Source organism: Mytilus trossulus, chromosome 10 (assembly GCF_036588685.1).
Source record: "Mytilus trossulus isolate FHL-02 chromosome 10, PNRI_Mtr1.1.1.hap1, whole genome shotgun sequence".
In the NCBI taxonomy this organism is placed as follows: Eukaryota; Metazoa; Mollusca; class Bivalvia; order Mytilida; family Mytilidae; genus Mytilus; species Mytilus trossulus.
In genome coordinates, this window is record NC_086382.1 from 43,870,571 (window position 1) to 43,895,628 (window position 25,058).

General features: G+C 32.4%; 2 protein-coding genes across 3 annotated transcripts; one reads left to right on the forward strand and one right to left on the reverse strand.

Moving 5' to 3' along the window:
- Positions 1-3,966: 3,966 nt before the first annotated feature.
- Positions 3,967-7,434, reverse strand: LOC134687926 (uncharacterized protein K02A2.6-like). The gene has a single exon (XM_063548385.1). It carries the CDS (start codon positions 7,432-7,434, stop codon positions 3,967-3,969), a length of 3,468 nt encoding a protein of 1,155 aa, XP_063404455.1.
- A 7,840-nt stretch (positions 7,435-15,274) lies between these two features.
- LOC134686275 (uncharacterized) lies at positions 15,275-23,105 on the forward strand. Of its 2 annotated transcripts, none has more exons than XM_063545945.1 (2): positions 15,275-15,361; positions 22,204-23,105. In XM_063545945.1, exon 2 carries the CDS (start codon positions 22,232-22,234, stop codon positions 22,925-22,927), a length of 696 nt encoding a protein of 231 aa, XP_063402015.1. In that variant the 5' UTR covers positions 15,275-15,361; positions 22,204-22,231; the 3' UTR covers positions 22,928-23,105. The 2 variants fall into 2 exon arrangements, with proteins under 2 accessions (XP_063402015.1, XP_063402014.1); XM_063545944.1 differs by lacking the exon at positions 15,275-15,361 and adding an exon at positions 18,625-18,858.
- The last annotated feature ends 1,953 nt before the right edge of the window (positions 23,106-25,058 follow it).

Here is a 25,058-nt window from a genome sequence, read left to right on the forward strand (position 1 = left end):
TTTTGGTAGGGATGATTTCAGCTTAACACATGGTTTAATTGCTTCTTTTTATGCAGCTACACTCTATGAAGGAAGTTATGAGACAAGTTTTATCAAATCATATCAACTGGGTAATATATACTCCATATATGCACAAATGTTCACGTTGCTACTTAGAAAATGATATCGCACAATTCGCAAGCGTAAACCATTTCTTCTGTCTTAAAGTTTTGTTTTTAACTGACCATTGTTAATTTCATGATGTGAGGCAAGATATGAGAAACACTTAATTGCATCGTTTGAATCATTTAATTCAAATTAGTAAAGCAAATAAACATGGGATGGTTCACTAGTGACTTGTTTCTTGATATTTGACCTCATGTTTACTTGTTCGACTATATGTCTGGTATATAGACCTTATTATGCTTTATCTGTTAGAAGTCCAGTCGATTCTTTAAGGACAAGATATTGTAGATGATTCGAGGTTATTGTACTGTAGTACGACCTAAGATTATGTGACATAAATAAATTTATCTGGTAGTTTATGTAATTGTTTCAAAAGGAACTAGTCCATCTAAGCACAATTTCAATTTGAACCTAGAGGTATGACAGTTAAAAGTGCAAAAACAGAGTTTTATTTGTAAAGGATTGTATATACGATGGAATATACCTGACATATCTGAAATGTATATAAAAATTTGCATATATAAACATTAAAATGTTTTTCTTTTTTGTATGCGTTTAATGAAATTGAGAGAGATAAAATAAACTTCAGTAAGACAAAAGCTTAAATAAACAAATAAATGAATAACCTACAATGTCTTCTCATTAAATAAATGGTTTAATGAATCTAAATTACAACAAACTAGTTAACCAGAAACATATAAAGGTGATTTTAGTCAGTAACCTTTGGTACGATTATCACATCTAAATGATGAACTATTTCCCTATGACGTAGTCGGTATAGTTTCGGTTTGTGCCCTTTGAACTTAAGGACGCTTAACTATGGCAACAGAATACGCATGCTCGAAAAACCTTTCTGTGATTTGACAAAATGCTGTCATGGTGGGTGACTTGGTTGTGTTTGAAAAACGTCTCGTTTATTATATCGTGATGGAAAGCAAGTGAAAAACTATAAATATTTCAACTATTTCTTACAAAGATTTATATTTTTGTTAAAATAATTGTTTCTCCAATAGCTCTTTGCATCCATGACAGCTGTTTTTTCGGGACAATTATATAATTTTTAATGTAAACTTTGTTGTACGAACGTACATGACTTTTAGAACGCACCTACGCATGTGATATTTCCGCGGGGTTTTGGTGAATGTTAACAGAAAGATACGAGGACTAAGAATACTTAACACAAACAGAGAAAAAAAATCTTGCAGTTACATTCAGATGGAGATTTAATTAAAGAGGTTCTGCATCATTAAGTCATTGTGCTTCTGAAGGTTATCAAAATGAAAGTTTTAAACATATACTCAAATTTAAATACGTCTGATATCTTTTTTAAAGATAGTTCTTGGTTTTTTTTTAGTTTCGCGGCAATTTATTACTTTAAATATATTGCTTAAACATATGTCTATTGTAGAAGACATAGCTGTTATGATCTTACTTAGTTAAAACTTAAATTAGATAAAGATGCATGTCATTTACAGTTCATCATCATATGAATTTTTCTTTGAGGAAAATATTTTGACTACGTGAATGTTCTTACAGATACATGTACATGTTGCGTACAAAATTTGTTGTAATTTACCTTCTTAGTAATTCAAAATTGGGCAAAAGAAAAAAACAACGTTAAATGTAGCCAAATCTGAACAACGTATCAAAGCTTCGCATATGAGAGATATTTCTTAATTAAAAGTAATTTCCGAAATATTATAACAGCAAATTTCAATTTATTAATTTCCGTATTTGATTTAAAATATAGATGTTATGGCTACTGGACTGGTGATACTCTCGGGTACTTATAGTCGACTAGCAGAATTATCGATCCGAGGTTTTAAGTGCGTCCGAATCCCTTTTCTGAACATCGACATCGTTCAAACTAAAAATAATGAAAGCCTGACATATTTTTAAAGTTCGAATACACGTATGTATGTTGCATTTCTGTGTACTGTTATTACGTTGTTTTCCTCCAATATATTATGTGTTTCCCTCGGTTTTAGTTTGATACCCCGATTTTGTTTTTGTCCATCGATTTATGACTTTAGAACAGCGGTATACTGATGTTGTCTTTATAGAAGCTGGACCAAACTCTTGCTTGATAATGATAGGGATATTTGTCCATTGTCAAGTACAAAATTTCGTCTAGTGGCTTTTGGTGTCTTACTGACGTTCTTTCCAGCACTCCTATTTATATCAAAGCACACTATAAGAGTTTATGATGTGCAGGTATGCAAGATTTGATGTGAATAGTTTGATTCATTTATTTCTTGATATTGCCTTCTCCGGACAAACCTTCCAAGAAACTGTTTATATATTAGAGTTGACATTCGAGTTATAAAAGTAAACCCGTGTGCTAGAGAAGGTCGGATGACCGAGTTCCAGAGAGCACCCCCAAAAGATATGCGATTAAAAGATCCGTGTTCATTACGTAGATAAGTCATATAATTCAGTTTGCGCTCGAAAGTATCTTTTGTTATATCGTTCATAGTACCTTAGATTATTTTTTTTTACATTTCGCCTACATTTCATTTTTTCGAAATGGATTGTGCTTCTTTTTAAAGTAAAAAAAAAAAGAGGATGGCCCAATTTCCCTTAGAATCGTTTTCATAACAGTGTGAACGAGACCATTTATTGGCACACTCAAGTCGCCCATTTACTGGATCTGGTACGCCCACGGTTCATGTCGTACTTATTGTAGATATTTAAACTGTGGGGTCACCACGGGATTTCAACAACTAAATCAAATAATTTGATATACTATGTAATATCTTTGCTATGTAATAATACAATCCAGTTTCTATAACTAATTTATTAACAAGTACATCGTTTGATGGTCAGACTACAGAATGACAAGTTGTGTATAAGAACTTCAATTGATCTATTTAATTGCATGTTTATTTAAGAACGGGCAGACATGTGAGAGTTGCTGATCTGTCAATTATAATTACTGTAACAGATGATACGGTAATAAAGTGAGGTGAACTTTATAACACTTCTCCGGCCTTAGATAAAAACAAATTAAAAACAAATTAACTCAATTACAGAAAATTAATGTCTTTTCACGGCTACTGATTGATAAGTCCTTATCAGTTTGAAACACATAAAAATGTCAGATCACAACTATTCATTCGTTAAAGTTTGTCTGCACTGAAACTATAATGTCCTACTATCATGACTATGAAAATAAAAATAAAAATGTTCGCACTGGTCTTGTTGTTATTTCTTACACTAATTGATATGTACACACATGCACTGCGAAGTACTTAATGCACTTCAAACGGTTATGAGGATTATTATGCCTCTTTATAAATCAACCATTTATTTTAACACAAAATCCTTTAAATGCGATGGTTCTTTTCTTATTCTCTGCGAATAGCGTGGTTCCATTTGTTCAGTCATGTTTGGCGGTTTCTCGATTTGCGGTTGTTCGGTCTCAGGAGTACTTATCGGTATAGTTATTTCTGGCTCAAACAAATCACTGTCATTGTCATATTTTTCTTCATTTTCGTTGTTTGTGCAATCGACGTTTCGTACTCTGATGTGGTCAATATGTCTCCGAATGACACGTCCATCTTGCAATTTAATATGAAATGAAAGTGGTCCTGATTGTTTTATAACTTCTCCCGGAATCCATTTAATCTTCGAACCAATTGCAAAATTCCGGGCAAATACTCCCTGTCCTACATTAATTTGTCTGTTCACAGATTTCTTATCGTGATACTGTTTTTGTTTGTGTTGTCTCTCCTGAACTCGCTTCTCGATATTTGGAAAAACTAAATCTAGACGCGACTTGAGTTTCCTTTTCATAAGCAATTATGATGGTGCTAATCCTGTCGTTGTTTGTGGCGTTATACGGTAGTTGAAAAGAAAACGGTTCAACTTTTCCTGGACAGTTCCTTCTTTGATTTTCTTCATACCTTCTTTGAAACTCTGAACTGCTCGTTCAGCACAACCATTACTAGCTGGATGCCACGGCGCGGAAGTACGATGTTCAATTCCATTTGATTTCACATAATCGGCGAATTCCTTGCTAGTAAATGTGGCTCCATTATCACTAATAATGAGATCACATAATCCATATGTTGCAAACGTTTGTTCAAGTTTTGCAATCGTAGCTTCGGATGTTGTAGAATGCATTACGTGTATGTCTATCCATTTTGAATACGCATCAACCATAATTAGAAATGATTTGTTCATGAATGGTCCTGCAAAGTCTATGTGTATTCTTGACCACGGATGGCTCGGATATTCCCACGGATGTAACGGTGCTTCTGTTGGTAACTTGCGGTTTTCCTGACAACTATAACAATTAACTACAGTTAATTCCAAGTCATTGTCCATTCCCGGCCACCATATGTAGCTTCTTGCTAGACTTTTCATTCTAGTAATCCCTGGATGTCCTTGGTGTAATTCATTTAACATGGCTTCACGTCCTGGTTGTGGTATAATTACTCTTCCTCCCCACAATATGCATCCGTCCTGACTACTGAGTTCATTTTTCCTACTATGATACGGTCTTATTTCTTCATTTGGACATTTTGACGGCCATCCATTCAAAATGTATCTAAGCACCATAGATAGTATTGTGTCCTTGCGTGTCCACTTTTGAATTTGTTTAGCATCAACTGGCGTAGTGGCTAAATGTTCTATTAATAATATAGTATCACCTGGCGTTGGTGTCTTCTCAATGTTTGTTTTCAGCGGTAGTCTACTTAGTCCATCCGCATTACCATTCAAACTCCCTTCTTTGTATACAATCGTGTACTCATATGCAGCTAACGTCAGTGCCCACCTTTGAATTCGAGATGCGGCCATTGTAGGTATAGGTTTATCTTCTCGAAATAAACCTATGAGCGGCTTGTGATCGGTTATGATTGTAACGGGGTGTCCATACAAATATTGATGAAATTTCTTGATACCAAATATTATGGCCAGACTCTCCTTCTCAAGAACGGAATAATTCTTCTCTGCTGAAGTAAGTGTTCGAGATGTATAAGCTATTGGTTTGTCACTGCCGTCGTCCATTTTATGCGAAAGTACGGCGCCTAATCCATACGGAGATGCATCACATGCTAAGATTAATTTCTTTTTCGGATCGAAATGTACAAGTACTGATGCGGATTTCAACAGCTGTTTTGACTCTGCGAATGCTTTTTCCTGTTCTTTTCCCCAATTCCATTTTGTGTCTTTCTGTAGAAGTACATGTAGCGGCTTTAACAAGTGAGACAAATTCGCTAAGAATCTATTGTAATAGTTCAGCATTCCAAGATAAGCTTTCAATTCTGTCACGTTTGTCGGACTTGGTGCTTTATCGATCGCCTCAACTTTACTCTCCACTGGGTAGATTCCGTGTTTGTTTATTTTAAATCCCAAATAAACAACTTCTTCGGCCATGAACACACACTTTTGTTTCTTTAACCGAATTCCGATTCTCTTAAATCTAGACAAAACCTCAGAAAGAGTATTTAGATGTTCCTCTCTTGTTTTACCCGTTATCAGTATATCATCTACTCGAACCAAAACATTGGCTATACCTTGAACTACATTTTCAAGTGTTCTTTGAAAAATACCTGGGCTAGACGCTACACCATAAGGAAGTCTTTTGTATCTGAATAAACCCTTGTGCGTGTTTATAGTCACATACCTTTTACTGTCCTTATCAAGTTCAATTTGTTGATATGCTTGGTTTAAATCCAATTTTGTATATTCTTGTCCTCCTCCAAGCGTTGCGTATAAATCCTCTGTTTTAGGAATCGGATAATTGTCTAACTTTGAAACGGCATTAACGGTTACCTTGTAGTCACCACAAATTATAATAGATCCGTTCTCTTTAACAACGGGTACTATCGGAGCGGCCCAGTCGGAAAATTCCACTTGCTGAATCTGACCCTCCTTCTCAAGACGTTCAAGTTCCTTCTCCACTTTATCCTTCAACGCATACGGCAAAGGTCGAGCCTTGAAATATTTTGGTACGGCACTCTCATCGACATAAATCTTGGCTTTCATGCCTTTTACAGTTCCAAGTTCATCTTTGAAAACCTCCTTATTTGCTTCCAAGATCACATTTAAATCCCTCGATTGATTATCACTTCCAACGACGGAGAAAATATCCTTCCAATCCAGTTGGAGTTTGTTCAACCAGTCTCTGCCAAGTAAATTCGGACCTTTACGCTTCACAATCAGTAATGGCAATTTTGCTCTAACCTTCTTGTAGATGACATTGACGATTGCACGTCCTATTACAGGAATCTGCTCTCCCATGTATGTACGGAGTTTAGCACTTGTCGGTTCTATTCTGAATTTCGACTTGTATTCCTTGTAAGTATCCTCGCTCATGATAGATACGGACGCTCCTGTATCTATTTCCATGGCTATTTCACATTCATTCACATTGATTTGCACTTTATATGCCTCATTAGATTTATTTCCAAAATGAAAAACTGAGTAAACTTCATTTTCACTTTCACCTTCGCTACTTTCATCCTGCTCCATGAAATGAGCACGTGGTTTAAAACGTGATTTAAACATTCTGTGACTTTCACTTAAATTCCCATTGGCAGATTTGTTACGGCATTTCTTAGCGATATGTCCTTTCTGTTTACAACTGTGGCATTTTGCATCCTTAAACCTGCATTCAGCTGCTAAGTGATTTCCTCCACATCGGTAACAATCTCCTTGTTTCGAATTTCCAGAGTTGTTTCTTGTATATGTTTTTGAAACTTTATTGATTTGTTTCTGAAATGTTCCATTTGTCCCACTCGCTTGGATGTCCTGTGCATTCTTCTCTGCAGTCTCCATAGCGGTAGCAATTTCCAATGCTTTATCAAATGTTAAATTCGGCTCTGCTAACAGCCTCCTCTGTATGCGGTCACTCTTTATCCCGACGACTAACCTGTCACGTAACATTGCGTTTAACGTGTTACCATAATTACAGTGTTCTGTCAGACTTCTTAGTGCTGCAATAAATGTTCTCACTGACTCATCGCTGTGTCTTGTTCTACTGTTAAATTTAAATCTCTGAATGATTTCTGATGGTACTGGATCTCGGTGGTCTTTCACTAGTTTTGTTAAATCGGCCAATGATTTCGTTCCTGGTTTGGCTGGTGCTAATAAATCCCTTATTAATTTGTAAGTATTTTTTCCACATACACTTAAGAAAATATCCCTTTTCTGGTCTTCTTCGTCTATCTCATTAGCATTAAAATAATGTTCCATACGTTCTACATATTGTGTCCAATCTTCGGATTCATCAAAAGAGTCTAATTTCCCGTAAGTCGGCATTCTCACTTGTAGAAATTCACATTTATTTTAATATTCAGTTTTTTTCCTCGTCGCCAAAATGTGTAATATCTTTGCTATGTAATAATACAATCCAGTTTCTATAACTAATTTATTAACAAGTACATCGTTTGATGGTCAGACTACAGAATGACAAGTTGTGTATAAGAACTTCAATTGATCTATTTAATTGCATGTTTATTTAAGAACGGGCAGACATGTGAGAGTTGCTGATCTGTCAATTATAATTACTGTAACAGATGGTACGGTAATAAAGTGAGGTGAACTTTATAACATACTAGTACAGGAATAACAGCAAGTTTGTGTTTTGGTTAATTTTGAATACTTTTCACTTGCGTTTTTGTTATGTTTCGATAATCAATGTTTATACTATCGCACGTTCTTTGAGCATAAATATTAATTTAACTGGCTTTGAAAGTTACATTGAATGTGTTGAAAATTGTCTTGTTAAATGCGGTTGTTGAATGAGGTCACTTTTATCTAGACTTAAGACTAAAATTTTGAATGATTTAAGGTAGCACTACAGTCTAACAATGATTTTTTGGTCATATTTTTTTTATCACATAATTCTGAAGAAAGTATTATTCTGCACAGTTTGTAAAAATCCCAAAGTCATTATCATATCACAACAGGGAGTAAATTGATAATGCATTTATGTAAATAAAAGCACATGGTAATTAATCTAAATATATAGGCATTTGGGAGGGGCTAATATGTCAATCATCTGTTGATACCAGTGTCCAGCTGTTAATCTCTGACCATAAGGCCTAAGATCACAATTAATTCCCTTTGTTCGTGGTCTAGGAATATAGTTCCTTATTATTATATGGGGTATTTCTTCCTAGGTAATATTTCTACTATTTTCTTTGAAATGTTTACTATTTAAGTGGTCCTCACAGTTGCATATATATTGAAATAAGTAAAACATGTGGAAAAAAAATATTGTTGAAAGTGAAAGTAGTGATTTGGCCAAAATGAAAGTAGGGTAGAAATTAGCCTTCGTCATTTATTCAAGATTCAAATCCTACCATTGGCATGTCAATACGGCTCTCAAAAGAAAAAGCACTGATGGATTGTCCTGGGACAAGCATATTTTATTGGAATAATAATGGTCTATAAGCAGTTAAATTTATTTCATGTTTGTGGCGGTGCAAATTTTTTAATTCACTTTGACTTTAATAAAAAAATGCATTGTAGCCAAGGGGGAGAATAATTGTGTTCTGAGGCCTAGGAGATGAGTTTGGAAAACACACAATTATTGTAAATAAAGGGTCTATCAGGTATAACATGATCTTTGTCTGATTACGTTTTAAGAAAGATAAAAGAAATTACACAAAATGTTTCAAAATAAGACATTTTACCATATTTGGGCATATGAGGCAAATTTTGGCATTTTTTATAGTTTACATGATTTCTAATGAAAACTAAAGGAATAAAATTGCAAGAATGCACCACATTATTTCATTAAATCAATTAGGGTACCTAATAAATGCAAATTCAATAAGGCTTAACAAAAAGTGAGTTGATCCTGGGACATAACATAACATACAGAGACATTTAAAAATATGAAAAGTAAAATGTCTCAAAAATTTAAAATTGTCAAGTCTTAATTACTTTTAGTTTTTTAGAAGTAAATAACCAATGAGTGGGATAAAATAAAGGGAATAAAACAATTTTTCAGTGTTTATTCATCCACAATTGTGCATTTTATGTCTGTTCCTTTATCATACTGACCAATTCTGATTTAATAACCATAGATATATAAATTTGAAAAGTAATACCACATAAGTGGCAGTTTGCTTTAGAAATTGTCTCATTTCAACTAAAGACAGGTTATGTTTACTGGATCAAGGCTTATTTTGGTAAAAAGGTACCCAAAAAATATTTTCTGAATCAAATATTGACTGAATTCTTAAAACTATGCAAATAGCATGTTCCGCAGACAGATATACTCATATAAAAACCTTCCAAACTTTTTTATTATTTGTCAGAATGTAATAAAGTTTGGCATTTATTCTACTAAGATATCATGCTAAGTAACTGTGAAGTTCATATGAATACTTTAATTTTTTGAGGTCTAATAGGCCTAAGATCACAATTAATTCCCTTTGTTCGTGGTCTAGGAATATAGTTCCTAATTATTATATGGGGTATTTCTTCCTAGGTAATATGTCTACTGTTATCTTTGAAATGTTTACTATTTAAGTGGTCCTTACAGTTGCATATATATTGAAATAAGTAAAACATGTGGAAAAAAAATATTGTTGAAAGTGAAAGTAGTGATTTGGCCAAAATGAAAGTAGGGTAGAAATTAGCCTTCGTCATTTATTCAAGATTCAAATCCTACCATTGGCATGTCAATACGGCTCTCAAAAGAAAAAGCACTGATGGATTGTCCTGGGACAAGCATATTTTATTGGAATAATAATGGTCTATAAGCAGTTAAATTTATTTCATGTTTGTGGCGGTGCAAATTTTTTAATTCACTTTGACTTTAATAAAAAAAATGCATTGTAGCCAAGGGGGAGAATAATTGTGTTCTGAGGCCATAAGATATATAATGTAGTCTTATCTCATTGTTTTGAAACAAAAAATATTTATATAACATGGAAGTGAACAAAGAAAAAGAAAAAAAAAACTAAAGGGAAAAAATCTATCAAAAAGGAAAAAAGTACTATGGAAATGAGTGGGGATGTAGTTTTGAAAGCCTCTGACTGCCTGTATAAATTTCTTCTCTTGGGTCTTCTTCATTTATTAATACAGTTTTATGAATTTTAACTAATTTTCAGTTAATGTGTATTTTTTCAGTCCCATTAAATTAAATGTATTTTCAAGAAAAGGGTGGGTTGATCTTTTTATCAACATGTTTTTTGATGCACAATTTTAATGTATTAGCTAATTTCAGACATAGTTTTACTTTATTTCTTTTTTAAAATTCAAATGAAAATTATTCTTCATATATATAGAGAATAATGTTGTTAATTTAACATTGATTAATGTAGCTGGTCAATCATGTTTTTCTCTTATCTGAGACTGTCTGGAAAGAGGCGGAGCTTTGTCTATATTTAATTACTTCATCACAGATGTTGGTCAGATCTGTGACGTCAAACTCCCGCCAAATGCCAAGTTAGTGTTGGACAGTTAATATATAATGCAAAATTTACAGCATTAGAGCATCAAAGACACAAAGTGTGTGGTTCTATTGATATAGTAATGGAAGCAGAACACTCCTGGGGTGTTCCCAGTGGAACTCTGTATTTATATTGACTTTATAGGGGTTCTAAGGGGAAAATTCAGTTTTTAGGTCATTTCTCGGAACAATTTTTCATGAAAATTGTAAGGAAAAAATGACAATAGAAACTTTATGGGTACCCCCTTTGGCTTGACTTTGATATATATGATTGAAGGGTGTATTTTCTACAATACCGTGTCCCAGTTTTTGGATAATTTGTTTCTAAATGAATTTATGGGTTTCCAAAGATGAAAGGTGAAATGAGGTTTGGCACCCAGCAGTTAAATCAATATATCTTCTTACTGGAGGCATATATCAAACATCTGAGACATGGTTTTGGATATTGTATATGGTTGATTACAGGGATGAAAACAAATTTTTACTACCATTTGACATGAATGTGCCATTTTCATTCAAGTTGGAAGACCACTTTTTTGGCCATTAATGAGCTATATTTTTGAGATTATCAAACTAAAAATAAATCTATATATAAATTAAGAAAGAGTTATATTTCAGCTTTAAAATGAGTTAAAGATTTTAAAAATCCATTAAGTAGTTTTGGAGAAATTGATATTTAAATACTGTTGATTGGAGTCAGAAAATTCTGACTGTAGTGCTACCTTAAGGTGGTACTCAACACCTTCACTAAAATTAATTTTGCTCGTTTAATTTTCATAAAGTTTTTACAAAGTTTTTACTTTGACCCTTTGACAAAAATATAAAAATTTCAAAAATTTTGAACCAACCGTTATATCAGAAAAATTACACTGGTTATATAGCAGTTTGAAAAACATTTATTTTGATGATTGAGAAGCTTAATATTCCCTCAAAACACAACATAATTAAAACGTTTAGCTGATTTTACAGAGTTATCTCCCTGTAGTGTTAGGTACCACCTTAACTTCAATAGTTGTACCAATACAAAACATAAACAAAATATACTTCTCAAAAAGCTAGTATAGAATAAATAGAGAATGGAAACGGGGAATATGTCATAAAGACAACAACCCGACCAAACAGCAGATTACAGAACATGAAAACCTGGGGATCCTTTGTATCTAGAGAATGCTATAAATTTATTTATTTCAGGTACAAAATATATTAGGCATAAGTAATAGATATTAAAGTAAACTTTTGAAACCTGTTGCTATGTTTCTATAAGGCATTGATGAATCATTAAGCTTTTGTTAAGTCATGACTTTTTAATGGGACAGACAATTTTGTTTTTGACTATTAAAACAATATGTTATTTTTGGGTCAAAATCAGACAGGCACAGGTTTTGGTTAACAAGGTTTTTTTTTGTTTCTTATTTTTAATGGGAAGAAATTGGAAGAAATATATTTAAAGACATTCACATTTAAAATTAAACAATCTTCATTTTTTCTTATATACATAAGGCCGTTAGTTTTCTCGTTTGAATTGTTTTACATTGTCATATCGGGGGCTTTTATAGCTGACTATGCGGTATGGGCTTTGCTCATTGTTGAAGGTCATACGGAGAACTATAGTTGTTGATTTAATTTCTGTGTTATTTTTTGTCTCTGTGGACAGTTGTCTCATTGGAAATCATACCACATCTCCTCATGCTCATCGATCCAGTATAAGGAAGAATTTGACAGTTTGACATGAATTTGTACAAACCCTGATTCACACGAAGAGTAGCAAATTAAAAGACAATACTTCAATAAACATTCACAATGAATAACTCTAGTAGGTGTTCAGGAGTGATATTATGTCATTTTGAAATCTTCTTGTATTTTTTTTCAATCTTACAACTACCACTGTAAGTTGTCATGTTTTTATTGAAAATACTTAATCGATTGTCCCTTTTGCTCACAACATCTACGGAAGAACTATCGGTGCGTATTCATATACTTTTTATCAAGCCATTTAGTCAAAACCTAAGAACTATACTTTTTTTGTTTCAGCAAATTGTAATTAAACATGTTAAACTTACGGTGTATTACTCAATAACCTTCTAAATCACAACGAACTAAATAATACAAAAACGCCGTCAATAAACTCGAGCTTGACGTCCTCATATTACACCTCGAATCGTCATTTGGACCTCAATCGGGGTGTACATGACATTACCCTTTTCTTTTGGCAAATTTCAAGATCAAAGGAAAGGACCTTGTGCTCCTGAAAAAAACCCATAAATTTATTCAACTTAAATTGTCTCTTTATCAAAAAATTATAAAGGTCTTTCTCCGATTACATCTCAAATGGTCTTTTAGACTTCAATCGTTGTGTGTATGACACTAAATTTTCTGTTGGGGGGTATTTACAGACCAAAGGAAAGGACCTAGTGCGTCTGCTAAAACAACATTACTTTATTCGTGTAAACCTGTCTTTTTATCAAATAATTCTAAACGTCCTTCTCTAATACAAACATATAATAGTGTGTTTTCATTCAAATGTATATTACTTTTGTTCAAACTTTATGATTCATGATTGTGATCGTAATTGGTTGATCATCGGTATATATATTTCTTCAGATCAAGTTTTCTTTAACTTTCCAAAACGTAGATTTTATCTTGAATTTAAAAAAAATTAATAGAAACAATGGGTCACCGTGCTATTTTAAGCTATATATCGTGCATCAATTTTGCAGATTATTCATGAAAAAAGTAAAAATAAATGAGATAAATTTTGAAATAAGTAAACAATCTTGAAATAGAATATCATGCATATTAATCTATTGCAATAAAAAATCATAATATCTTATAAAATTTGTAGATTTAGCTAACTAAGTCCTTATATTTGTATAAAGTAACATTCGTTTAAAGTGGAAAATTGTTTTTACATTGAATAAGCTACAAAGAAAAATTGCTCGCCGGTCCCTCTCTGTGATTACCATTAGATCACACTGGTTCATTTCCAAATCAATCTAATAAAGTATCATTAAGAGAAGATAAATAATGCCATATTCGTTCATAGTCTTTTTCAAAAATGTTGAACGGCTCTTGATACACCAGAAACAAAAACTGAAATATATTGAATTGATACATTTTGTAATTATTCAAAATTATATCAGAAACGTAAACTTAATTATAAAATAATGAACCTGTTAAGGGGAGAGAATACTCGCATAACTTTTTCGAATTGGCACATAATACAACGGAATGTCACTCTTGCATACAAATGGCACATCAATAGAATTAATTAACTGTGCAATCGTCCGCCACCTTCAATGATGATTCTAAATTGCAAATATGATCAAAAGTTGTTAATCTATAATAGATAGTGAAGACTAATGAAAGCTAACCCACTGTAAAAATATTTCTTTGCAATTTTTTTAAAACTTCCTCAGAAAAATGCTCGAGCCACTTGACTTTCAAAGCTCATACTTAACGTTTTTACACAATATTTGAATAAAGTAGTTATGGATTGATAAAAAGATTATTCGCTTCTCAAAGTGTAAGACGCAATGAAAATCGTATGCTTGCACCATCCTACCGAAATACGGATTTAATTAAAGTCATGAACATTTCGACATTCTTCGTATATCTATATATAAAAACCGGGTTTAACCAAATCACAAGTACGTGTTAAGATCCGACTAAATACTTATTTCCCGATATCGTCAGTTAAAATTGCTAGAATATGTTAAGACATGTTTTATACTAAATATATATGTGTTAAAAAGAAAATAAAAATAAATAAAAATAGTGTGAACGAACTTGTTTTTTTTTTTTTTGCTACAGGCAAAAACTTTGAGGGGACAGGCGTTTAATTTGGACGAGCGTTTTATTTACTTTATTAACACCAAAGTATTTTTTCTTCAAAGTTTGATCAATTTTATTAGGGGGATGTGATGTTAACTTTCCTATTCATCCACAAAAAAACAAACCAACAAGATGAAATTTACTAAGTCAATTTAAACGTCACAAATGGCTCACGTGAAAAATAATTGGCATAAATGCAAATTGCCTTTATCTTATTTACAAATCTGATATAACATAAGTTTTGATAATCTAAACGTTTGTTGCAAGTTTCCGCGTTATAATTAAATCTGTTTTACATTTGTCATTGCGGGAGCTTTTATAGCTGACTATGCGGTAAAGGTTTTACACATTGTTAATGTCATAGGGATACCATAAGTTGTTAATGTCTGTGTCATTTGTACTTTTTTTTAGAGATTACTAGTCATTCCACATTTTCTTGTTTCTATTTCAACACACAGTTTTGGTGGATAGTTATCTTATCAATAATCATACCATATCTTCTCTTTTTATACAATAACCGTTACATTTATAATTAAGTAAGCAGTAGGCAGTCACGACCTTTGTTCAAAAATATTATTAAATAAATTTAGAAATGTTACAATCTTCAACATGTAATAAGCTCCTTATTTATGAGTTCAAATATTTTTAATTTCATATTTAATTAATGCGATTACGAATAACAAAGCGTACGATCTCTCTGACTTTAAAGCATATCAAATATCGCAGTACTTTCAGCTCTAAAAATAATGTATTAAAGGTGAAATGTGTATGGATTGATAAATGATACTAATAATTACGATTATAGATTAACGAGATTAAAAGGCGAAATGATTAAGAGATTTAGGATACTCTATCGATGGTCTTGGATACCTTCTCTTTAATGTGAAAAAGGAAGTTATCTTACACGATGACAAGTTGAAAGTAAGGAGAGAGAAAACATCCACTGCGGTAAGATTAAGTAGTGACATTGGTTTAAATCTCTTCGCTATCCAAAAGAATAGCTACAGAGCATATAGAAAAGTAGGAGTAATGAGTACAAGTGTTAGTATACAAATGTTCTATATGTCGACTTCGTGAAGTCTTATTTGTTTAAGGAGCATTAACAAGGTTCTATATGCTGACCTCATAAGTTTTGTACTAAATTGACGTCTTAGATTAAATATATTTTTGTCAAAGAAGATGTGTTTATACATCAAGGGTATTAACTTACCGGATGTGATAAAAAAAAATGGTGGAATCTTTGACTGAACCATCCTTCAAAAATCAAGTTGCTTTCCTGTAAAAAAGAAAAAAAATGAAAAAAAAGGAATACCCTGATTGGTCTTTAAAAATAAATACTGCTGAAATAATTAACTGGAATAAGGTAACCTTGAAGGATAGTGTTAAAACACTTTTAATTAAAATATTTAAATGAGTGTAGATTCTTGTTTAAGTCCATTAAAAGGAATGTTGGACTTAAGTTGTAAATAAAAAAGAATAAACATTAATTTTGAATTTACCTTTGAAAGCTTGACTATTTTGATATAACATCATATTTTCTTCGCTTTTAATATACAAAGCGGTAATCAGATTGCAAATCCCAGGTTCTGCAAATCGGACGTCTTAGGCAAACTGAACAGACCAAATTTCAACACTCGGTTTGTTTTATCATCTGCATGCTTTTTTTCTCATTTGTATCTTCACATTTTTTTCCCTCGATGCCTCGTTTTATTGAAGCTCTCGTACTTAACACAGTTAATGATGGTATCAGGGCTTTCAATAACTTTTCAATGAAGAGGCAGTTTACTATTTTGATGCGGCTGACCATAAGGGGGGTCAGGATGAAAATGGTGCACTCTGATGCATTCTCGAACTATTTACAAGTGCACAAAAAATTGGGTTTTATAAGAATGTTATCTTTTTTTAGCTTGTAAGGTCAAACTTCAGATATTGCTCATTAGAATAAAACAAATAAAATATATATAAAATATGATGTCATTCCCAAGTAGAAATTAAAATAATCTTAATAGTTATTGTATTGCCAGATTTCGCATAGAAGCAAGCAAGCAACGGAGCATAAACCATAAATACCAAGAAACAACCTAAATATACACAAAAATAATGTATCAAAAAATATTTCATAGCAGACTTTATGGTATGGGGGTTTCTCGTTGTTGAAGGCCATACGGTTGCTTATATTCGATACATCCACTTTATGTAAACCTTGGTAGATAGCTGTCTTATTGGCAATCATACAACACCTTCTTAATATTTAAAAAGTGAAACATAAGCCGCCATAGTCTGTTCATTCACCCATTGGTGGACTTCGGCTGTTGTCTGCTCTATGGTCGGGTTGTTGTGGCTTTGACACATTCCCCATTTCCTTTTTCAATTTCATGTTCCATGGAAGACTAGGGTTAGCTTAACTTCTCACTTCAACCCTTAAAATCTTCCCCCTTTTTCTCGCACATTCAGAATATGCTGCAAACAATTTAAAAAGAAATCATTATATGCAACATAAAGGGTGGATATCATAAGTGTTTAAGTGGGAAGTTTAGCTTACATTGGCCATGCTAGGCACATACACATTCAATGACAACTAATTTTTAATGTAGACAAACATAGTGTGACATAGTCAAGACTGGAGAGGCAAAGAAAAGAAATAAAGATCTGTTCGGAATTTTCAGCACTTTAATCAAAGCAAAAAAGTATCAGATTGTCAAATTGTCATTATCAAACTCATCAGAGTCTTCACTCTGATTGCCATCTTAGAAGCAAGTTTGAATGAGAAGTTTTAAAATGTGTGCCATTTTAGTCCTCGTAGTCCCATTTCCTCTTCTTTGATTACTTTCAAATCTGTATTTACACTGACATTTGCAGTTCCAAAATTTCTTCAGGAGCAGTTGCCATGACTTTATCTTTAGCCTTGCCCTTAAGTTTTCTCCTCTGTATTGCCTCATACCAATTATCAACGCATTTATTGATAAACTCGGTTGCATCTTTCACTGGAGGTCAGTTTATGGATACTTGTAGTAACCCTTGAAGCATGATTTCTTGCAGTGTGCTTCGGAGGCGTGATATGATATGCTTTACTACTGACACTCCACGTTCAAGTCAGGCATTGCTGACTTGAAATGATAGTATTATTGCAGCGATACGAGATTATTTAGAGACAATATACCCTATTCTGAAGGATTTCGTAGGTTCATTAATCTTTTATAGACAATTATGTTGTTTTTTTTTTTTCTCCTGGCTTAAAAGTACATCTTCTTTTAACCTGAAAACATGGTACTTGGTAACAGTAGCTCGTCCATTCATCAGAAAGTCTGTTCTTTGCCTCTTTTAATCCAGCTAAAAGGTAATAGCCCAAAATTATCTAGCTGCTCATAACCCTATGTCTCTTGAATGGAAGGAAAACAAATTCTATCCCTAAACATCTTATTTTGAGTACAAGAGGGAATGAAACTCCAATCAATAGTCAACGCACCCTTTTAACCAACATATGCATGTTATGAATTGTCGCCAATATCAGTTTAGGAAACATATTTTGTCGATATCTAATACCGTTTCTAAAAAGAGGCAATATTAAGCCAAAGTAAAATTTTAGTATCTGACCTTGGCCTTTGACCTTGACCCATTACTTTTTGGTAGACCAAATACTTCATTTCAAACGTTTGTAGGTCTCTATCATTTATGTTTTATCAGGAAACCAATACAAACCAAGTAGTTAACTTCCATTTTGACTTACTTCAAAAATGAAGGTGACAACGTTTGCACCAGCGGAATTGCAGATTTGTATTTTATTCGAAGAATCATTTTGCTGCTTCCTCTTTGGAAAATTGGCACACAAAAAGTCAACTGCTGATCGAATTCTTGCTTAAAGGGGATTTTCTACGTACATAATGTACATACATTTCTTTTTAATTTTATAATTTAAATAATTAAATACAACTTAACTGCATGCATCTTCATAAGTGTTATTAAAAGTTTTACCTATATCCTTTGTTGCCAAATGCTTTACTTAATTCTTTAAATGCAAATTTAACACGGTTATATATCTCATTATGTGTTACATTTCTGAAACATACATGATCATATATAAACCCAGTGAAATCCAATATGTACATGGATTGAATTTGAACAATAGAATTGTAATTAAATCCTAATTAAATGTAACAATTATTCGTTTGTACTTTTAATAAAGACTTGTGTTATTTGAATCAATACGTGAATTGTTCATTTATAAATCTGACTTCAGATTTTGAATGATAAAATGAGATTTTCTTGATTCACCAGACTCATTTTAAAACGTTGCTTTGAAAACAAAAACATGAAAATGAAACTTAAATGGGTAGTAATCAATAATTAGCATTCTCTGTGGATTACGAAGTTTAATTAATTTCATGTTCAATTGTGGAACATAAATTCATTGAGTAGGATATAAATATATGCGTATATTCACGGAGGTAAGTGTTGTTTCTTTCTCTACATTTATCTTTATCTTTCTCTGATTTATTGGCACTGGTTCTACTATTTTCATATAAACTTTTCGAAGGACTTGCTATCGTTAAGGCTTGATAATTTGATAAAAATGGGGGATTATTTTCATTCAAAGTGAAAAGAAGGGTGAAATGTTGTCTTAATGCATACACAATAAAGTTTGAAAGGGGGGATATCGGTAAGAATCATAAGAAATGTGTATTATGCTTGTCTACTAGCCCCCCCTTTTCTTGTATTTTTTTTAACGAACGATCCTTACTACAATTCATTAATATTCATTACAAAGTAAATAGATATAAGAAGATCCAGTATGAGGACAAATGAGCCAGCTCTCCATCCAAGTCACAATTAAAGTAAACCATTAAAGCCAATTTATCTTTGAAATGTATCATGAAACAATTACACAAAAAAAAAAGCCGAAGAATATGTAATTTGACAGTGGGTTGTTGTGTGGCAAGTTGAAATAATTTATATTTTTTCATGTAATTTTTTTTTTATATCTGACTAAATGGTATGCGGTTTTGTGGAAATCCGTATTATAACCTAGTTTTGCTTTGACGTTAGTTATTTTATCTTTGGTGGATAGTTGTCTCATTCATATAACATACCACATCACTTTTTTTTATTTTTTATATTTATGGTTCTAATTAAAAGTTACCTTCAGTAATTGGCTATACAAAATTTGACTATCTCCTGTACAATATCTGTTTAAGTAACTATACAGTTGACAAGGTCTAGCCTGTGATGTGTATATTATCTTTTATTTTCTGGTTGAGATTAAACTATGCTTTTATTTTGCATCAAACGACGAAAATCCGATACACATACGTACTTTCACAGTACAATACAAAAGTGTGCCCTTTTGTATACATAGAAAACGATGAATTAGAACCATCTATGAATATGACCTATTTGAAAATTGAAAACTTAGAAACATGCCAATAAGGAGGCCGTACAAAGTTTCTCCGAGCTTGAGGCGTATGTAATTTTTTTATTTTTCTTTTTTTTTTTAATAGTTATGTGCTTTAAGAGTTCTTTACTGCACTCCTAATTACTCCCTATTCCGTAAATGTGATCCTCATTCAATGTTACAACCTCCGGTCTTTTGTATTGATCCTATAATGAATGGTTTTACACTAGTAATTTTGGGGCCCTTTATAGCTTGTTGTTCGGTGTGAGCCAAGGCTCCGTGTTGAAGGCCGTACTTTAACCTATAATGGTTTAATTTTTAAATTGTTATTTGGATGGAGAGTTGTCTCATTGGCACTCACACCACATCTTCCTATATCTATAAACTGATTTTGTGCCATAGATGAGTAGTCCATATCCTTTCTTTTTCTTTTTTCTATTATAAAACAAACAACTGTAGTGAATTCAATGGTTGATATGTTGAATTGAAAAAAACAGCAGTATAATGCCAATAAATATTTTAGTTCACATTTGACGATTGCAAATTGATTAATTGAACGCTGCATCAGCACACTCAACCGTGACTGTAGGTTTGATTCCTTTATAATCTATATATCCAATCCCTTTTTTTTTTTTTACAAAAAGCACGCAATTAGTTATGTATTATTCATACTTTATACCAATAATCAAGAAAATCATTTCAAGTCAACAATGATAATATATATTTATCGGTTTATACAAATATGAATCAATGATCTCATTTTGGCTTTTTTTGTGATACTTGAAATATCGTGTTGCTCATAATGAAGATATTGTAAGTATAGCTATTGTCTAGATATAGAAGTAGATACAGGGTAACTTATAATTGATCGGATAGAGTCTAATGCAACCCTGAAAGTTTCAAAGTATTACATCTTCTTATATCTTTTGTTCAATGTTTTCTAAAATTGTATTAGTTAGTATTATAGATAATAATACAAAGCAGCAGAATCATATACTTATCAGATACCCTACCCTCGTTTTTTTACTTTTTTGGCCATGGGGTTGTCAGTTTATTTTCGATCTATAAGTTTGACTATCCCTCTGGTATCTTTCGCACCTCTTTTACAATGCACCAATATCACGTTTGGGTATGTATGTACCAAGTCAGGACCATGCAAAAAGATCTCTTAAAAGTCGAGAAAAATAAATTTTCTCATTACTAACCAGTATATACGCGCACTGAAAAACTATTAAATTAGAATATAAAAAAAAAGGATGTGGTATTATTGCCAATCAGAAAACTCTTCACAAGAGACCCAATGACACAGAAATTAACAGTTATAGGCCTTCAGTAATGGACAAAGATGTTTATATTAAAATGATATTGATATGTTTTTTAATGAAACTAGTATACACCAGAGACCAAAAGGAAGAAGTTGTATAGTGCATTTGTACATTTCATTCCGTTTTCTTTGCACAAATGGAAATCCGACACAACCCCACTTGTTCTAAAATACATTTGAATTAACTTTATATCAAATTCTAAATTTTGTTCATTAAGTATTAGATATTTATATATACATTAACTACGAGTACTGTAATACCGTTTCCATCTGATATGTGGCTGCTTTGTACGGAAGATGCTGTCGTGAGGGACATGCTATTATATTTTTAATTAATAGATATAAGAAGATGTGGTATGAGTGCCAATTACACAAATCTCCATCCAAGTCACAATTTGTAAAAGAAAACCATTATAGGGCAAATTACGGTATTCAACACGAGCCCTGGTTCACACGGAACAGCAACATATAGAGGGCCCATACATGACTAGTGTAATGCCATTCAAACGAGGACACCAACGGTCTAATCTATATAAACAAAAACGAGAAACACTTTTGAACCACGTCAACAAACGACAACTACTGAACATCTATTTGTCAAATAACTTATTCTACATTTTGAACAAACCATACTGAAAATCGGGAAAATTACTTACAAAATGTATTTACCTTGCTGATGTCTTTAATGTGCATCATTCAAAGCACTTACTGGTATATTCACTTAAATGAGTACAACAGATCTAGAGAGTTTATATTGACTTACTGTTTTGCATTATCTTATCATTAAAAAAGCCTTTTTGGTTAAAATTAGCGAAAGCAAGATTCACCAGAAATGCAAGAGAATAGCGATAAAACAGATATTTTTTTGATCAAAGCTGATTGAAACCTACATAATATTAACTGGAACTATTATACTAATAGTCCCATATATAGAATAACCATCAAAATATCTTTACAAAACAATGTACGTGATATTAAAAAAGGTATGAAATTGTATAGTCGGCCAAACAATCTGTTATATATGACTGCTCATAATCTTTTATTTACTTTTATTCATCTTCATTTTATTCTTTTCAGTTATCATCTAAAGCTACGCACTACCACAATGGAGGAAGACGGAAAAGAACACACCTTTAAAAATAAATTAGTCCAAGCCTCGCTCAAAAATGTTCAAAAACAAAGACAACTTGTGATGGAACTGAATGATATAGATAAACAAATGGAAGTGGAGATGAAAATATTAACCAGAGATAAACTTGACGCTTTAAAGGAATACTGTCGCTTAGAGGAAGATAAACGCAAAGTTGAATACTTAACCGACGACATGAACGGGGAATATCTACAAAGATACAATCAGAACAGACGAGGAAAAGATGAATTCATAAAGGATGAAAAGGATTATAAAGAAAAGTTTAACTTTGGATTCAATACAAATAAGATATATGTAAAATTACCTCCATTAGAATTTCCGGAAATTTTGAAAGAAAATAAACCACCGGTACCACCGAAAAAGCCCCGTCTTTATCGATCGAACTCTTTGATTAGACAACGAAGTGCGTCTGAAAACAGTGTCCTACAACCTGTTCAGTTCTCTGCTTCTCTGAGAAGAACGAAAACTCCAACACACTACATGAGTCTACCAGATATTAACAAATTTGACAAAAGTAACAAGAAAATGCTCCCTAAGAAGAGCATGCCAGATATAGATGAAAAGTCAGAAAGTGTTCAATCAATCAAAATATCTGAGACAAACACAGTGCCGCTTCCTCAATTAGGAGGAAGATCTCGAACAATTTATTAACATTATTTGAAAAAGACAAGTGAGGTCACATACATGTGTTGTCTGAAAGGAAAATATAAATAATAACTTGATAAGGGGTAGATTCCTGTATAAATATCAAACGTTTCTTTATTTTCATTTACAAAACGTAAAATATGTGTATCTCCTGCATTTTGTGTAAATCGTAAAATCATATAAGTGTAATATGCATATTATTAAAGTGTAGGACTCAACACTAAATCACTTAGACAGTTAAGAAGTCCTATTCGGGAACATTTGATAAATGTAGATTATGCGTAATAATCTCATCTAACAGTCATGTGGAATTAGGAGAAAAATTGCCATTGGAATACTTATACCCAGAGAAAAAATACTATATGTTGGCTATATGAAAGTCATCTTGTTCACTAGTTTGAGATAAAAAAAAAGTTTACCAATAAACTGAACTCATTTGATAAAAGAAGATGTTGTAAAGGTGCCAATGAGACAACTCGCCATCTAAGTCACAATTTGAAACTCGCTGCCTTTTTGAAAATAGATTTGTTCATTTTTTTTCTTCATATCAACCATTTTCGTCAGGTTATTTCTTGTTGAGTTGTCACTCTGTTGCAGATACCTATGAAAGCGTATATGGTACAAATTAAGTATACTTGTTGTCAAAGAGTTTCTTAAACATAACACAAATATTCAACAGAACGAGCATTTAAATGATTTTTTAACCTAAAATACGGAACTCAATATTATTTCATATCCGGTTCTAATGTTACAGGTACAATTAAAATTCATCAAATCTCAAAGAAGGGACAATCGGGATTAGTACATAATCGGTACAATTAGACAACTATACCGGTATATTAAGGTGAAATATAATAAATCAAGAAATTTGGAATTAATACTTTAACTTGGATCATATAATAAGGATCTAATTAAGCTAAAAATATTTATTGGACATCATTTGCGATTTCATTTTACAATGTAGGATTTTTCACCTTATGAAATACATTAAGTTGTATTGGATGGATATGTTTTACTCAAAGTAAATAAAAGTATATTTAGTTATTATTGTTAGATCCATTCAGAATAAATCATATCAAACGTGTTATGGATTTCTCCAGCACTTATCTTTTATTTGTGATTTTTAGAGTATAATATAGAAAAACGCATCCAAAATTAAAGCATTTTTCATATATGTTTGGAAAACCGGACATGATACCAGCATGACTAAGGGGCTAATAAATATCATAAGTAGGAAAATACAAACGTCAAACAAATAAGAATGTGTCCAAAGTACACGGATGCCCCACTCGCACTATCATTTTCCATGTTCAATGGACCGTGAGAATTGGTAAAAAATATAATAAGCATCAAAATTAGAAAGATCATATTATAGGGAACATGTGTACTAAGTTTCAAATTAATTGGACTTCAGCTTCATCAAAAACTACCTTGACCAAAAACTTTAACCTGCACTTTCATTTTCTATGTTCAGTGGACTGTGAAATTGGGGTCAAAAGTTTAATTTTCATAAAAACTACCTTGACCAAAAACTTTAAATTGAAGCGGGACAGACGGACATACGAACGGACGGACAAACGAACAGTTTAAAATATTCGGCGGGGTTAAACATGTTTATGAAATCTCAACCCTCCCCCTATACCTCTAGCCAATGTAGAAAAGTAAAGGCATAACTATACGCACTTTTAAAATTCAGTTTAAGAGAAGTCCGAGTCTGATGTCAGAAGATGTAACCAAAGAAAATAAACAAAATTACATTAATACATTAATAACAACAGACTACTAGCAGTTAAATGACATGCAAGCTCCAGTCTTCAATTAAACTGATTGAAAGATTATGATTTCATCATATGCATATTAGGCACAATCCTTCCCGTTAGGGGTTTAGTATCATACCATCATAACATAAAACATAATTCCCCTCTACTATCGTAGGTGGGGCATAAAAATACAAGAGATATAAAGTATGAAATCAACTATATAGAGGCACAGCACCATAAACTACAACAAAGGCAGTTAAACTCAAAGACTTCAAATTATCATGAAGTTTCAGTTTGTCACTGATTAACAACCAATAAAGTTCTGTTGAGATGTACTTTATGGCATTATGTAAATAAGGCGTCTAATTGACCATGAT

Excerpts from the sequence above, each read along its gene's own strand:
- LOC134687926 (XM_063548385.1), bottom strand. The coding sequence starts at position 7,434 with ATGCCGACTTACGGGAAATTAGACTCTTTTGATGAATCCGAAGATTGG.
- LOC134686275 (XM_063545945.1), top strand. The coding sequence starts at position 22,232 with ATGGAGGAAGACGGAAAAGAACACACCTTTAAAAATAAATTAGTCCAA.